Source organism: Gopherus evgoodei, chromosome 1 (assembly GCF_007399415.2).
Source record: "Gopherus evgoodei ecotype Sinaloan lineage chromosome 1, rGopEvg1_v1.p, whole genome shotgun sequence".
In the NCBI taxonomy this organism is placed as follows: domain Eukaryota; kingdom Metazoa; phylum Chordata; order Testudines; family Testudinidae; genus Gopherus; species Gopherus evgoodei.
The window spans coordinates 346,951,005-346,966,163 of record NC_044322.1 but is presented as its reverse complement, the minus strand read 5'-3'; the positions used below and the strand labels follow the sequence as shown (position 1 = coordinate 346,966,163).

The window sequence follows — 15,159 nt, the reverse complement described above, 5'->3', positions numbered from 1 at the left end:
GTATTCACAAAATGCATGGCTGTAGTTGCTGCCTCCCTCCGTCGTCGTCTTCCCGTATCTGGACGATTGGCTCATTCGAGGGACTTCCAAGACACAAGTCACCCGGCATGTGGGCATCGTGAAGGACCTCTTCAGGCAACTAGGCCTGATGAACAATATAGAAAAATCCACTCTGGTTCCCACTCAGAGAATAGACTTCATTGGGGCCATCCTGGACTCCACTCTAGCCAGAGCCTGCTTACCACAGCTCTGGTTTCAGGCAATGGTATCAATTATCCAAGGCCTGCAAAACTTCCCGACAACTTCGGCTCGCACTTGTCTCGGCCTCCTAGGTCACATGGCGGCCTGCACGTTCGTGACCAAACACGCCAGACTGCGCCTCAATCCCCTTAAAACTTGGCTCAACTCAGTATACCATCCAAGCAGAAACAGCATAGACATGATCCTCACGATCCCCCCGAGCATCATAAACTCCCTGAATTGGTGGCTATCGCCCGCCCTGGTCTGCACAGGGATGCCTTTCCACCCGCCTCAACCTTCAGTGGCCCTAACCACGGACGCGTCATCTCTGGGTTGGGGAGCCCACCTCGAGGATCTCCACACTCAAGGCCTTTGGTCAGCTCAAGAACTAACCTTGCACATCAATTTACGGGAGCTGAGGGCAGTCCGCCTCGCGTGCCGGGCATTTCAAGAGCATATACAAGGTCTTTGTGTCTCAGTGTTCACAGACAATACAACTGCCATGTTTTACATAAACAAGCAGGGCAGCACACGTTCTTCCCCCTTTGTCAGGAAGCTATCCAGCTCTGGGACTTTTGCATATCCCACTCGATCGACCTGGTAGCGTCTTTTCTCCCAGGGGTTCAGAACACTCTGGCGGATCACCTCAGCAGATCCTTCCTGTCTCACAAGTGGTCCATTCATCCGGACGTTATCCATTCTGTTTTCCGGAAGTGGGGTTCTCTCCGCATAGACCTCTTTGGCTCCCGCGAGAACAGGAAATGCCATGTGTTCTGCTCCTTCCAGGGTCACTCCCCGGGCTCCCTATCAGACACATTCCTGATACGGTGGATGAGCCATCTCCTTTACGCCTTTCCACCATTCCCGCTGGTCCACAGGGTCCTGCTCAAGCTCTGCAGAGACAGAGCCCACCTGATCTTTTATCGCTCCAGCGTGGCCGAGGCAACACTGGTACACCATGTTGCTCGACCTCTCTGTGGCCAACCCAATCCCCCTACCCCTTTGGCCAGATCTCCTAACTCAGGACAACAGCAGGCTTCACCACCCAGACCTGCAATCTCTTCACCTTACAGCATGGTTGCTGCATGGTTAAGCCAGTCCGAGTTTCGCTGCTCTGCCTCGGTATAACAAGTACTCCTGGGTAGCAGGAAATCTTCCATTAGGTTAATGTATCTGGCCAAGTGGAGGCGTTTCTCCTGCTGGTGCAAGCAGCATGATGCTGTTCCTACCAAGGCACTGGTTCCTACCATCTTGGACTACCTCTGGTCCCTAAAACAACATGGCCTAGCGGTTTCATCAATAAAGGTGCACTTGGCGGCCATCTCTGCCTTCCACCCAGGGGATAACGGCCGCTTGGTCTTCTCTCACCCCATGGTTTCAGGATTCCTCAAGGGCTTGGAACGTTTATACCCACAGGTCCGCGCCCCGCCCCAACCTGGGACCTCAACCTAGTTCTAGCCAAACTTATGGCTCCTCCCTTTGAGCCGCTGGCAACCTGCTCGCTGCTGTACCTGTCCTGGAAGACAGCATTCCTCATAGCCATTACATTGGCAAGATGAGTCTCAGAACTTCAGGCTCCTCACGGTCGACCCCCTGTATACAGTGTTTCACAAGGACAAGGTACAGCTGCGACCACATCCGGCCTTCCTCCCTAAAGTGATATCGACCTTCTGTATCAATCAAGATATCTTCCTTCCGGTCTTCTTCCCGAAGCCACACTCATTAAGCCGAGAGCAGCAACTGCACTCCCTAGACTTCCATAGAGCTCTCGCATTTTATATCTAGCGAACAAAGTCCTTTCGTAAAACACCCCAACTCTTCGTCGCGGTAGCAGATCAAATGAAGGACCTACCTGTCTCCTCCCAGAGGATTTCATCTTGGGTGACATCGTGCATCCGCACCTGCTATGACTTGGCTCATGTTCCGTTGAGCCACCTCACCGCACATTCTACTAGGGCTCACATTTCATCTGCCACCTTCCTGGCTCATGTACCCATCCAGGAGATATGTCGTGCAGCTATCTGGTCCTCGATCCACACCTTTGTGTCACATTATGCATTGGTACAACAGTCCAGAGATGATGCGGCATTTGGCTCAGCAGTCCTACATTCTGCGACATCTCACTCTGACCCCACCACCTAGGTAACGCTTGGGAGTCACCTAACTGGAATTGATATGAGCAAGCCCTCGAAGAAGAAAAAACAGTTACTCACCTTTCTAACTGTTGTTCTTCGAGATGTGTTGCTCATATCCATTCCAAACCCGCCCTCCTTCCCCTTTGTCGGAGTAGCTGGCAAGAAGGAACTGAAAGGCCTTTGGGTCAGCAGGGGTATATATTCACCGCCATAGCGGTGCCGCTCCAGGGGCTGACCCAGCTGACCCACCGAGTGTTGCTAGGGTAAAAATCTTCCAGTGAACGTGCACGCGGTGCGCGCACACCTAATTGGAATGGATGTGAGCAACACATCTCGAAGAACAACAGTTACAAAGGTGAGTAACTGTCTTTTCTCTAACATGAAGTTACCATGAAGTGAGTAGGATACTACAGGAGAACAGCATTATAACACCGATATAATGAATTTCTAAAAGTCCCAAAGTGTGGCTAAAGATGAACTCCAAACTCAGATGAAAGAGGAAGACTCCCATTCTCAGAAATTGCCATTTCTGTCAATTGCAATGCATATTTTAATATATCTTTAACAAACATTAAAAAAGAAGCAATACTAGCCCCCCCAAAACCCTTTTCCTTCAATTTGTGCTCGGCAGTCTAGTCTGTTAAAGCATGACTTAGTACCTGATGCTTATTATATTTTGGGGTCTGACGAGCAACTGTTTATTTTTTAAGTTGTTTTCTCTCATCTCCATTGTAAAGTTTTCCAAACTATAGATTATTTAATAACTGGAATCATCATGATCAGCGCCTGTGATGTCATTCAGGATCCCTACCAAGCTAAAACCTTCTCTGGCTTTACTTAGTCTTTTGTTAAAATATCAGCTCTAGCCCTTGTCTGGGGGAATGATTCTGTATTAAAAAGTGGGGGTGGGGGTGTGGGATCTTTTCATCAGTTGTAAGGCCTGATCCTCCATTCAAGTTCCCAGAGCCGTGTATGAGAACAATAGAAAAACAATACAATCAGTATTTTTAATACCAAGCCTAAAATAAAACTGAAGTACCAGTTGCAAGTGGTGGTAATAGCTTATAAGTTTTTCCTTTCAACTTATCTATTTTCATTATCCAAAATCATATCTTTCTTTATGGCCTTGGACCTATTCCTACTGAGTCAATGGAAAAACTCCCATTGATTTAAAATGGTGCATGATTAGAGCATTGATGATACCTGCTAGTAATTCATATGACTTCTACTATTGGTGTTGATACGATAGTTGCCAGTTCTGCAGTACACAGTAGCACAGAGCATACATCCACACATAACTGATTTCAAGGCATTGAAAATTAAAGTACTTTCTAAGTAACTTAAGAACATGTGTTGAGTAACAATATAGAACATGTGTGTATCGTCAGGAATTCTTTAATTAGAGATCACCTTATCCACTTATGCTCTTCCTCGTGGAAACCTTTTTATGCTTTGCTTCCTTTGGTATCATTCCATAACTGCTTATGACATCACAGGACTGAGACGCTTGCTTTAAACATGGAGGGTTTCTACACATTTTTCTTAAATACTAGTGAAGAAATTGGTCCTAGTCTGTAATTATCTGTTGTCATATTGGTTTGACATACATTGTAAATTTGACAAACCCTATAATTAACATATATATTTTTAACTACATCTAAGATTCAGAGGTAATAATTAATTTACTGGAAAATTGTGTGTGTGCGTACACGTTAGACACAAAAACACTGTATTAGAAGAACATTAAGGTTGTAAAGAATTACAAAAAAAAAAAAGTTACGAAATGCCATACTTAAGGTTGCCTGTACAACCTTAATTTATCAACCATGTGTGTGTGCATTGTGATACAGTATTTAATTACATCATCACATGCTATTTTTTCCAGAGCACCACTGCCTCTTTCTGTGCACAGAATAGATGGGGCATACCTTATGAGCAGTTATTTATCCTCATTGTTCAGAAAACAGAATTATTAATTTTCTCATGGTGTTTTCTATGGTGCTCATAATTACAGTATTTCAGTTCTTCCCACTAAATTGATTAAATTATCTTCACAGCACCCTCATGAGATGAAGATATTATTATCCCCATTTTATAGTTTGGGAGCTGAGGCACAGAGGGATGAAGGACAAAAGTATCCATTAATTTTGAGTACCTAATTTGGAATGTCTAGGATCTAGTTAGAGTACTTAGCATTATATACTCCATCTGATCAAAGTACACCTCCCATTGACTTCAGTTGCAGCTGTGAGTGTTCAGAACTTCTCTAAATTAGACCCAAAGGTCTCAGGTCAGGCACCAGAAAATGAGGAACTCACAGAATTAGTGACTATCTGTATACAGTTTGGTTTAAGTGACATTCCAAGTATCACGTAGGAAGCCAATGGCAGAGTCAGGGATAGAATCTGGTTCTCCAGGGCAGCATTTCATTGCCTTAACCATGAGACCATTCTTTCTCTTCCTGCAATTCCTTGCTTCACTTTCCACACGCCTTCCAAATTCTGCACCTAAGAAGGCGAAGGTCGTACAAACAACAGCCAGTTCTGATTTGTCCCCTGTGCAGATCCATCCTGTATACTTAATGAGCCAGGGGGCTGTGTAAGAATTAGTTATGTAAGCATGTAAGATAGCATAGATTCATAGATTCATAGACTCCTAGGACTGGAAGGGACCTCGAGAGGTCATCGAGTCCAGTCCCCTGCCCTCATGGCAGGACCAAATATTGTCTAGACCATCCCTAATAGACATTTATCTAACCTACTCTTAAATATCTCCAGAGATGGAGATTCCACATATTAAACCTTAATTCAGATATTTCCTAATTATTGAGTGCTTGACTTGGCAACCCTAATATTCTTTCAACATAGTTTTTGTGAGTATAATTTCCTAGGTTTTTTTAAAAAAAGCAAATTAGACATTAGAAATTGTATCATGTGGCATCTGTTAACACCCACGTGGGTCATCTACCAGGGTCCAGTGTTCCCTCTAATATTTTAAGTTCATGAGTGGAATGAATTTTGTTATGTGCACCAATATGGAGGTGATGTGTGTGGGGGATGGGACTGAAGGATTCAGAGTGTGGGAGGGGGCTCAGGGCTGGAGCAGAGGTTGGGATGCAGGCTTTGGCTGGGGATGTGGACTCTAAGGTCATGGGGTGGGTCTGGGAATGAAGGGTTTGTGGTGCAGGAGGGAACTGAGGTTTGGGGCAGAAGTATAGGGAGTGAGAGCTCCGGATGGGGGTGAAGGCTCTGGGGTGGGGCTGGGGATGAGGGGTTTGAGGTGCGGGAGGGGGCTGTGGGCTGGGAAAAGGGGTACGGGTGCGGGCTCTGGGGTGGGGCTGGGGATGAGGGTTCTTAGTGTTGGGGTTCTCAGGAATTGGTCTGTTTTGGCCAAATTTGAGCAGAGTTTCACAGGGACAGTAGAAGACACATCCCTGACACAAAGGCCATTCCTGCCAAATGTCAAGCCCCGTTCCAAAGTCTGGAGATGCTAGAGCTCCTCAAAGAAAAGATCACCCAAATCAATATAGCACAACAATATAAGAATAGTCATACTGGGTCAGACTAATGGCCCATTTAGCCCAGTATTCTATCTCTGATATTGCCCACTGCCAGATGTTTCAGGGAGAATGAGAACAGGGAAATTATAGAGTGATCCATCCATTCCCAGCTTCTGGCAGTTGGAAGTTTAGGGATACCCAGAGCATGGAGTTGTGTCCCTGATCATCTTGACTAATAGCCATTGATGGACCATGAATTTATCTAATTCTTTTGTAAACCCAGTTATACTTGTGGCCTACACAATGTCCATTGGCAACAAGTTCCACGGATTGATTGTGTATTGTGTGAAGAAGTACTACCTTCTGTTTCTTTTAAACCTGCTACCTATTAATTTAAGTGGATGACCCCTAGTTCTTGTATTATGTGAAGGAATAAATAACACTCCCTTATTCACTTTCTCCATCCCATTGATGATTGTATAGACCTTTATCATATTTCCCCTTTAGATGTTTCTTTTCAAAGCTGAATAGTCCCAGTCATTTAATTTCTCCTTGTACGGAAGTTGTTCCAGATCCCTCATCATTTTTGTTGCCCTTCTCTCCACTTCTTCCAATTCTAATATATCTTTTTTGACATGACACAACAAGAACTGCACACACCATTCAAGGTGTGGACGTGCCATGGATTTATATATAATGGCATTATATTTTGTATCTAATTATCTATCCCTTTCCTAGAGGTTCCTAACATTCTCTTAGCCTTTTTTGAATGCTGCAGTACATCAAGTGGTTGTCATCAGGGAACTGTCCACATCCTAGATCATTTGAGTGATAATAGCTAATTTAGACCCCTCCATTTGGTATGTATAGTTGGAGTTATTTTTTCCAGGTCCATAATTTTATAATTATCAACACTGAATTTTATCTGCCATTTTGTCGTCCAGTCACACAGTTCAGTGAGATCCCTTTGTAACTCTTCTCAGTCAGCTTTGAACTTAACTATCTTGAGTAATTTTATATCATCTGGAAATTTTGCCACCTCACTGTTCACCCCCTTTTTCCAGATCATTTATGAATGTGTTGAACAGCATTGGTCCCATTACAGATCCTTGGGGGACCTTGCTACTTACATCTCTACATTGTGAAAACTGACCATTTATTCCTGCTTTTTTCTAATTTTTTTTAACCAGTTATTGATCCATGAGAGGATCTTCCCTCGAATCCCATGGTTGCTTAATTTGCTTAAGAGCCTTGCATGAGGGACCTGGTGAGGGATATATTTTTCACTAGTTCTGTTTTTCTAAATGGCTGAAATGTGTTGGCTGAAACTTTTTTTAAAAAGCAGACTAAGGTTGACACCCAGCATATAACATTTCAGCCTGAACAGTTAAAATTTGGCAACATTCCAAGTAACTGAGAACAGGGTTTTATAATGCAAAGAGACGAGTAATAATATTAAGTGGCACTGCTGCTAGCCCTGCCTATAGTAGATAACACAGATACCCACAGTATAAACAATTGCTTCACAGTAAATGAAATCCAGAGCTAAACTATTCATAGACTCATAGACTCTAGGACTGGAAGGGAACTCGAGAGGTCATCGAGTCCAGTCCCCTGCCCTCATGGCAGGATCAAATACTATCTAGACCATCTCTAATAGACATTTATCTAACCTACTCTTAAATATCTCCAGAGATGGAGATTCCACAACTTCCCTAGGCAATCTATTCCAGTGGTTAACTACCCTGACAGTTAGGAACTTTTTCCTAATGTCCAACCTAAATCTCCCTTGCTGCAGTTTAAGCCCATTGCTTCTTGTTCTGTCATCGGAGGCTAAGGTGAACAAGTTTTCTCCCTCCTCCTGATGACACCCTTTTAGATACCTGAAAACTGCTATCATGTCCCTTCTCAGTCTTCTCTTTTCCAAACTAAACAAACCCAATTCCTTCAGCCTTCCTTCATAGGTCATGTTCTCAAGACCTTTAATCATTCTTGTTGCTCTTCTCTGGACCCTCTCCAATTTCTCCACATCTTTCTTGAAATGCGGTGCCCAGAACTGGACACAGTACTCCAGTTGAGGCCTAACCAGCGCAGAGTAAAGCGGAAGAATGACTTCTCGTTTACAACACACCTGTTAATGCATCCCAGAATCACGTTTGCTTTTTTGGCAACAGTATCACACTGTTGACTCATATTAAGCTTGTGGTCTACTATGACCCCTAGATCTCTTTCTGCCATACTCCTTCCTGGACAGTCTCTTCCCATTCTGTATGTGTGAAACTGATTGTTCTTTCCTAAGTGGAGCACTTTGCATTTATCTTTATTGAACTTCATCCTGTTTACCTCAGACCATTTCTCCAATTTGCCCAGATCATTTTGAATTTTGACCCTGTCCTCCAAAGCAGTTGCAATCCCTCCCAGTTTATCGTCCGCAAACTTAATAAGCGTGCTTTCTATGCCAACATCTAAATCGTTGATGAAGATATTAAAGGCATAGTGAAAATAAATAAATGTAAACAAGAATAATGGGAAAAGATTCCATAGTTGTAAACTATAGATTTTGTGTTGGAGAAAAATGTCATCCTCTTCATTGCACACACACTCATGCTACCTATATACACAATGAATCAACATGTTTCTACAATATTTAGTGTACTTGAATGAATAGTACAGAATGATCATAAAATGTAAGCACATTGTATTTTTGTCTTCCATGTAATGCAAATGAGTGAACAGATTTTGCAAAAATTTGATATTTGCAAATATTAATAACCTGACTCACTCCCTGAACAGATGTCTATGGTAGCTTTATCGTGATTATAAATTAAAATTTGCCTAAATTCATTGTTGGTAGGAAAATGGTAACTACAGACAGCTAAACTAATTAGACCTATAAAATAATTAGAGAGACTGCTATCTCCACAGTGTATGGTGTTGGGATTTTTCATGCAACCAAATCCTGAAATGAACCATAAAACATTTTGCTCTGATCAGAGCACAAAGGATTTTTTTTTAATACCATGTACAAAACGTTTAAAACGCAAAATATTGTCGCTTTTGAGAATGACGACAGAGCTTGGCATCCTAATAAGATTATGTACCAATATTTCTTCTATGCTTAGAGCTATAATTAATAATGTGTATCTCCTGCTTGCATTGTGTATACATATATATTCAAAAATAGTAGGACACAAATGTCAAATGAATATAGTGTGTTGCATGTATTTGAACAATTATACAAATGGTTGACTGGCTATGATATATTCCTCCAACACATCAGAAATAACATCTGAGTGGCATTCAAACTGTTTGAGCTATTAGGTTATCTCTGTATCTATTTATCTCGTTTCAAATACGAGTGAATATTTGCAGTCATTGACACACACAAGGTATATATGCTATCCATCCATGTACAGTCCCGAGTGATGTTTGTATTTTTCTTCCAGAGTTTCTTTCTCTTTAGTTTTATGCTTTTATTTATCAGTCTCAGTTGTCTGATATAAGAAAAGGACTTGATGGTTCAAGAATAAACTTTAGAATCTGACTTTCAGTGACTTTCCGTCATAAAAAGATTGTTATACTGAAAGGAGCTGACAACACAAACAAAAATCAAAGTTAAGATAGGTAATTAAAGTTAATGCTGTATCCTTAATTGTAATGAACTGTGACTACCGGAATGTGCAAACACTATACCAATCAATGGGGACTCAATCTTCAGATCACCACCACTAAATCCAGAGGCTTCTGTGAACAACAGGAGCTCTCTTAGTTGTGAAAAAGAGGAAGCTGGTATAGTCAGTGCATCTAACTACTAAAAGGAGACGCTTATAAAATTCTATACTCTAGGTTGGTATATTATACACGGATAGAGGCGCAGCAGAGAAAACTTTTTTTTTTGGTAGGGTGTCACCAAATTCCTGTAGGGTTGTAGGAATCTCTTTTTGGTTTGGACCTGCATGGATTTTGCACCCCTGAATTTTGCTTTGATTTCTGGGTACAAGTGAACCATTAAAACTAGAAATTCCTGATCTGGGGTTTAAACACTTTATAACCAATGAGTTTTGTAATGTTTACACCAAATATAACAACTTGGCAGGTTTGCTCAGAATTCCACTAGAATCAGGCGTTTTGTCCTGTTTAGGAATCTGGGATGTGTGTAAAATTTTTGCACATCTTTAATATTTATCCATTATATACGTGTTCTATTAGCACCTGGATAAAATGGGGTGTGTTTATAAACTGGCCCTCTGAATTTCTTTATTTCTTTGGTTTAAATTAAACCTGTTGTGTCAGAAAAATAAGTTTTTGGAGTTTTAATTTTGAATTTATCATACAATAAGAAAACAGAAATAGTTTGAGCACCCCAGCTAAATATGTAAAATCACTGGTCAAAATCTCCTCTTATTTACTTACCCTGAGTGCAGCACAAATGATCTGAATAGGGGTGTTCAGGATGTAAGAACAGATTTAAACTCCTGGGGCTTGATTCTCAGTTATGCTAAGGTGACTTTACATGACTGGCATTCTCTTTAAGGCCCCATACACTGCTAGAGCGGTAGAAAAGAGCTTTAGTGAGAATTTTAAAGCATATAAAATGGCAAAAAGTATCTGTTGTACCTAGTATTTATGTTCAGTCAAACCAATTAAAATTTCTTTGGGCAGGAAAATGTTTTTTTGGTAATATGTGTCAACTGTACTTGTTTTTTAATGTAAAAGAGATTTTCAGGCAATATGGGGCACTATTTGTACTACTGCTAGCGCAGTGGTGTCCAAAAGCGTATCTGTGGCTCATAGGTGCTACTGGAATACACGATAGGTCACCATATACAGGACCAAATTTCAAAGAGGTCACAAAATAACCTCCACTTGAGCAGGCAAAACTTTATACATACAAGCATTTGGCATGTATATACACCTCTTCCTCGATAGAACGCTGTCCTTGGGAGCCAAAAAAATCTCACCGGGTTATAGATGGAACTTGTTTTGATCCACCGGAGTGCCGAGCCGCGCCCCCCACCCCTGGGAGCATGGCTTTACCGCGTTATATCCAGCTTGTAATATTGGGTGGCATTGTATCGAGGTAGCAGGGTATTTGATCACTGCGACATGAGTGCTAGAAGTTACTAAATGCTCGGATCTCTCACCTATCATGGGTGATAGTGCTAAAAAATAAAAACATGTGCATAGTACACAAATGGAAGCCTGGTTTTAAAATTGCCTTGTTATGTATATCTATACTGTGAGGTGCTTAATTTTGCCAAGAGTGTTTTGTATTTTGGCGGGCCATATATAGCAATTGTTCTTGATTTGCATCTCCCATTGTGTGATGATAGGTTTTGAGATGGGCCAGCTGATTTGGATAGAATAAGAAGCAACCTAAAACTTGACTCTCAACTTTTCCAAGGAGTAAAAGTTTCAAGAAACTTTCAACCTTTTTTCCTCAATTATTTTTTTTATTATTTTATTTCATTTTTTCTATGCCTCTGAACCTACTACTTCTATTCGACTGGTAAGGCCTGTGCCAAAGGCCACTGAAACTCCAGTAAGAGTTTTTCTGCTTATTTCAGTGAGCTTTGGACCTGGCCTTAGAAGTAAAAGACTGAATATCCATTTTCATAGAATCATAGAAATGTAAATCTGGAAGGGACCTCAGGAAGTTTTCAAGTCCATCCCTGTGCATTGTGGCAGTGCCAAGTGAACTTAGATCATCCCTGACAGGTGTTTGTCCAGCCTGTTATTAAAATCCTCCAGTGATGAGGATTCCACAAGATCCCTTGGAAGCCTATTCCAGAGCTCAATTACCATTATAATAGGAAAGTTTTTCCTAATATCTAATCTAAATCTCTCCTGCTGTAGATTATGCCCATTACTTCTTGTCCTACCTTCAGTGGACTTGGAAAACAATTGATCACTGTCCCTTGTAAAACAGCCTTAACATATTTGAAGACTGTTATCAGGTCCCCTCCACCCACAGTCTTCTTTTCTGATGACTAAACTTTCCTAGTTTTTTTAACTTTTCCTCATAGGTCTGGTTTTCTAAACTTTTTATCATTTTTGTTTCTCTCCTCTGGACTCCCTCCAGTTTGTCCACATCTTTCCTTAATCGTGGTGCTAGAATTGGACACAGTAACTCCAGCTAAGGCCTCACCAGTGCCAAGTAGCACAGTATAGGCCTCACTGGGCACTACACTTTATGAAAGATGTGGACAAATTGGAAAGAGTTGCAACATTTGCTGCCCAGATTTGAAGTTTCAAGAGACTTTGATGTTTTGGATAAAGTTGTGATAAGTATCCAAATGTTTGTGTGCGTTATTGCATCATCTGAATCTTTTCAGGATCACCATTTCTAGGAGTTGCATGTATGGACTGAAGGCAGCTTCTGGCCCTCAGCACTTAGAAATATAGAGCAAAATAGGAAATTAAGCCAACGTTATTGGCTTTAATGTTCATTTTTACTTATTTTGCAGTTTAACAATAATGCTCAGAACGTCAGTTGCTTTAATCATCTTGTCCAAGCTAATGTGAGGAACAAGAAGAAACTGAAAGAGGCAGTCTACAAAATCTCAGCTAAAGGAATCACTGACTACAAGAAAGGCTTTATCTATGCTTTTCAACAGCTGCAAAATGTAAGTATTACAAAGTTTTCCCTCTGTGCTGTTATACTATTGATCCTTGGTAATAGAACTTTAATGTCCAAATGGTCACTTTGAATGCTCCACAAGCAGTAAACAGTGTGATATATTTTCTGATGCAATTACGTAGCAAGTAAATGTATCCCTTCAGCATGCTTTCCCTTAGTAGAGCTCCATTCAGCTTGATTTGTTAAGATTTGTGAAGGGGAAACTTGTTTGTCACTGTTATGTACTGTATGTATGTTTTTGTTTCACTTTGGGCTTCTTTTTTCAATGGGTTTCTCTCCCAGTTGTCACATGGCTTCAATACTGGCTGCATTGCTGCCAGTTTTCAAAGAAGAAAGTATGTTATTGCATCTCAGATTAATATTTCAATTATACGCTGGTTTAGAGTGTCTTTCGGTCATGTTTAATGTATCTACCTTTCCTGATTTTATTTATTTTTATACCTAGTGCATGCTTGTCTGGTTATAAAGAGATATTAGCTGGCAGAGGGATATTGGGTCATGGAAAGAGACTGTTCCAAACTATTTTAAACATGGAAAGGAAAAAGGAATCAGTCTCACCAGGGGGGAATGGTTCCATCTTTTGATTGTTACCTATTCCCATATTGCACCCACACAGTGTCTGTCTAAATAATATTGCCCACTTGCCATAATCCGTTTATTTACTACTGTCTCTTTTTAAAATATTTAAAGTACATAATCAAAATACTTGTATAGTTCATAATATTAACAACTATGGGACAGCTCTTCAGATGACATAAATGGAGCTATGCCAGTTAACACCATCTTATTATCTGGCTTACTAGACAGAATGGGCTGAATTCATTCCTGGTGAAACTTTATTGACTCTGATGATCTCCTTCAACAGAGGTTAGTCTCTTTCTCTCCTCACCAGCTACATGCTGGACCTAGGCACCTCTCCTGGCATGCTGTATCATGCCATGGGAACAGAGCTGGTTGGAGAATTTACATCCAACTGAAATTTTGATGGAAAAAAATCAGTATAATATTTGCAAGAATATTTTCTGACCAACTCAGTGTGAGTGGGATAAAGGATTCAATGCCCTCTGCAGCTGATTATATGAAACTTTAAGCAGAAGGTTAAAATAACTATTTAAATCTTTAGTCCAACTTGAGACTTCTGTCACTTCTGTCCCTCTCTGACTGTGGGCATGTTAGAGCAATAACAGGAGAATGCTAGAGTGAGTTTTGTTTAGAGCTGTACGTTCCTCAGAGCAGAGACACTCTGTGGGTTATAGAGTAGCAGCTGTGTTAGTCTGTATCCGCAAAAAGAACAGGAGTGCTTGTGGCACCTTAGAGACTAACACATTTATTTGAGCATAAGCTTTCGTGGGCTACACCCTTTTCATCGGCTGCATGTAGTGGAAAATACAGTGGGAAAAAATATATATATCCACACAGAGAACATGAAACAATGGGTGTTACCATACACACTATAAGGAGAGTGATCAGTTAAGGTGAGCTATTATCAGCAGGAGAGAAAAAGAACTGTTTGTAGTGGTAATGAAAATGGTCCACTTTTGTGCCATTACACAAAGTAAAACTATTTCACCAGGCTTATCCCCCCCAACCCTTTACAGTTCCTTACATCTCCTTGTCAATTGCTGGAAAGAAAGAAAGAAAGAAAGAAAGAAAGAAAGAAAGAAAGAAAGAAAGAAATATATATATATATATATATATATATATATATATATATATATATATATATATATATATATATATATATATAATATATATAATTTTGCTGGGTATATATATATATATATCTCCCTACTGTATTTTCCACTAAATGTGTCCGATGAAGTGGGCCTGTAGCCCACAAAAGCGTATGCTCAAATAAATGTGTTAGTCTCTAAGGTGCCACAAATACTCCTGTTCTTTCTGTGGGTTATGTTTGGAACAGCACTGAGTATATTCTTAGCTCTTAAATAATCACTAGAAAATAGTAATAGAAGTTTTAATTTGAAAGTAATGAATTCAGCAGAGTCACAAGATGCACTTGTTCTCAAAGCTACATGCAGGGGTAAAGAGAAATAAAATACTACAAGAAGACAGGTCGGCTTTGTAATAAATTCCAAGGATGCTAAATATTTTTAAACGTCAAGGACTTATAGTAATTGCGCAGGCTGTGGATGACGACCACTTGAACTCACTCTCACACTTAAGCAAGTGTTGACTTCTTTCTGGCTACGGGAAAATTGCTTTCTAGAAATATGACTGGATGGAAATAAATATTTTAATATCATCTTTGAAATAAATTAAGGCACTTCGCTAGTAATATGGATGTGCTGATTTGTGAGCCACTGTTATCTGCTGTTCTTCTACATTATATTTGCAAAGGAATCTTTACTCAATGTTCTTTAGATTTGGTGGATCAATTAATTTTTACCCTTTTGTAATGAATACTACAGCAGGAATTGTTCTGTAAATCACTTTGTGGCCTATTGTGATTCCAAGTAGGAGGCTTTTGCACTGCTTTGCTTTCTCCTTCCCCAATGACATGAAAACTCATTGTGCAAGATGCATTCATAGATTTTAATGCACCAGGCTATATTCCAGACATACAGGTAAGGGAACTCAATTTTTAGGAGTGTGATAAGGAGTGTGATAATTATTTCAAAGTAAAA

The 15,159-nt window shown here is 40.5% G+C and overlaps 1 protein-coding gene across 8 annotated transcripts in view; it reads left to right on the top strand.

Annotated features, from left to right (window-relative positions):
• Positions 1 to 15,159, top strand: part of CACNA2D1 (calcium voltage-gated channel auxiliary subunit alpha2delta 1) — a 689,818-nt gene that overhangs the window by 538,557 nt on the left and 136,102 nt on the right. For all 8 annotated transcript variants that reach the window (XM_030560557.1, XM_030560387.1, XM_030560113.1 and 5 more), the window contains one exon: positions 12,342 to 12,500. In XM_030560557.1, coding sequence (XP_030416417.1) covers positions 12,342 to 12,500 — 159 coding nt within the window. The remainder of the gene's footprint in view (positions 1 to 12,341; positions 12,501 to 15,159) is intronic.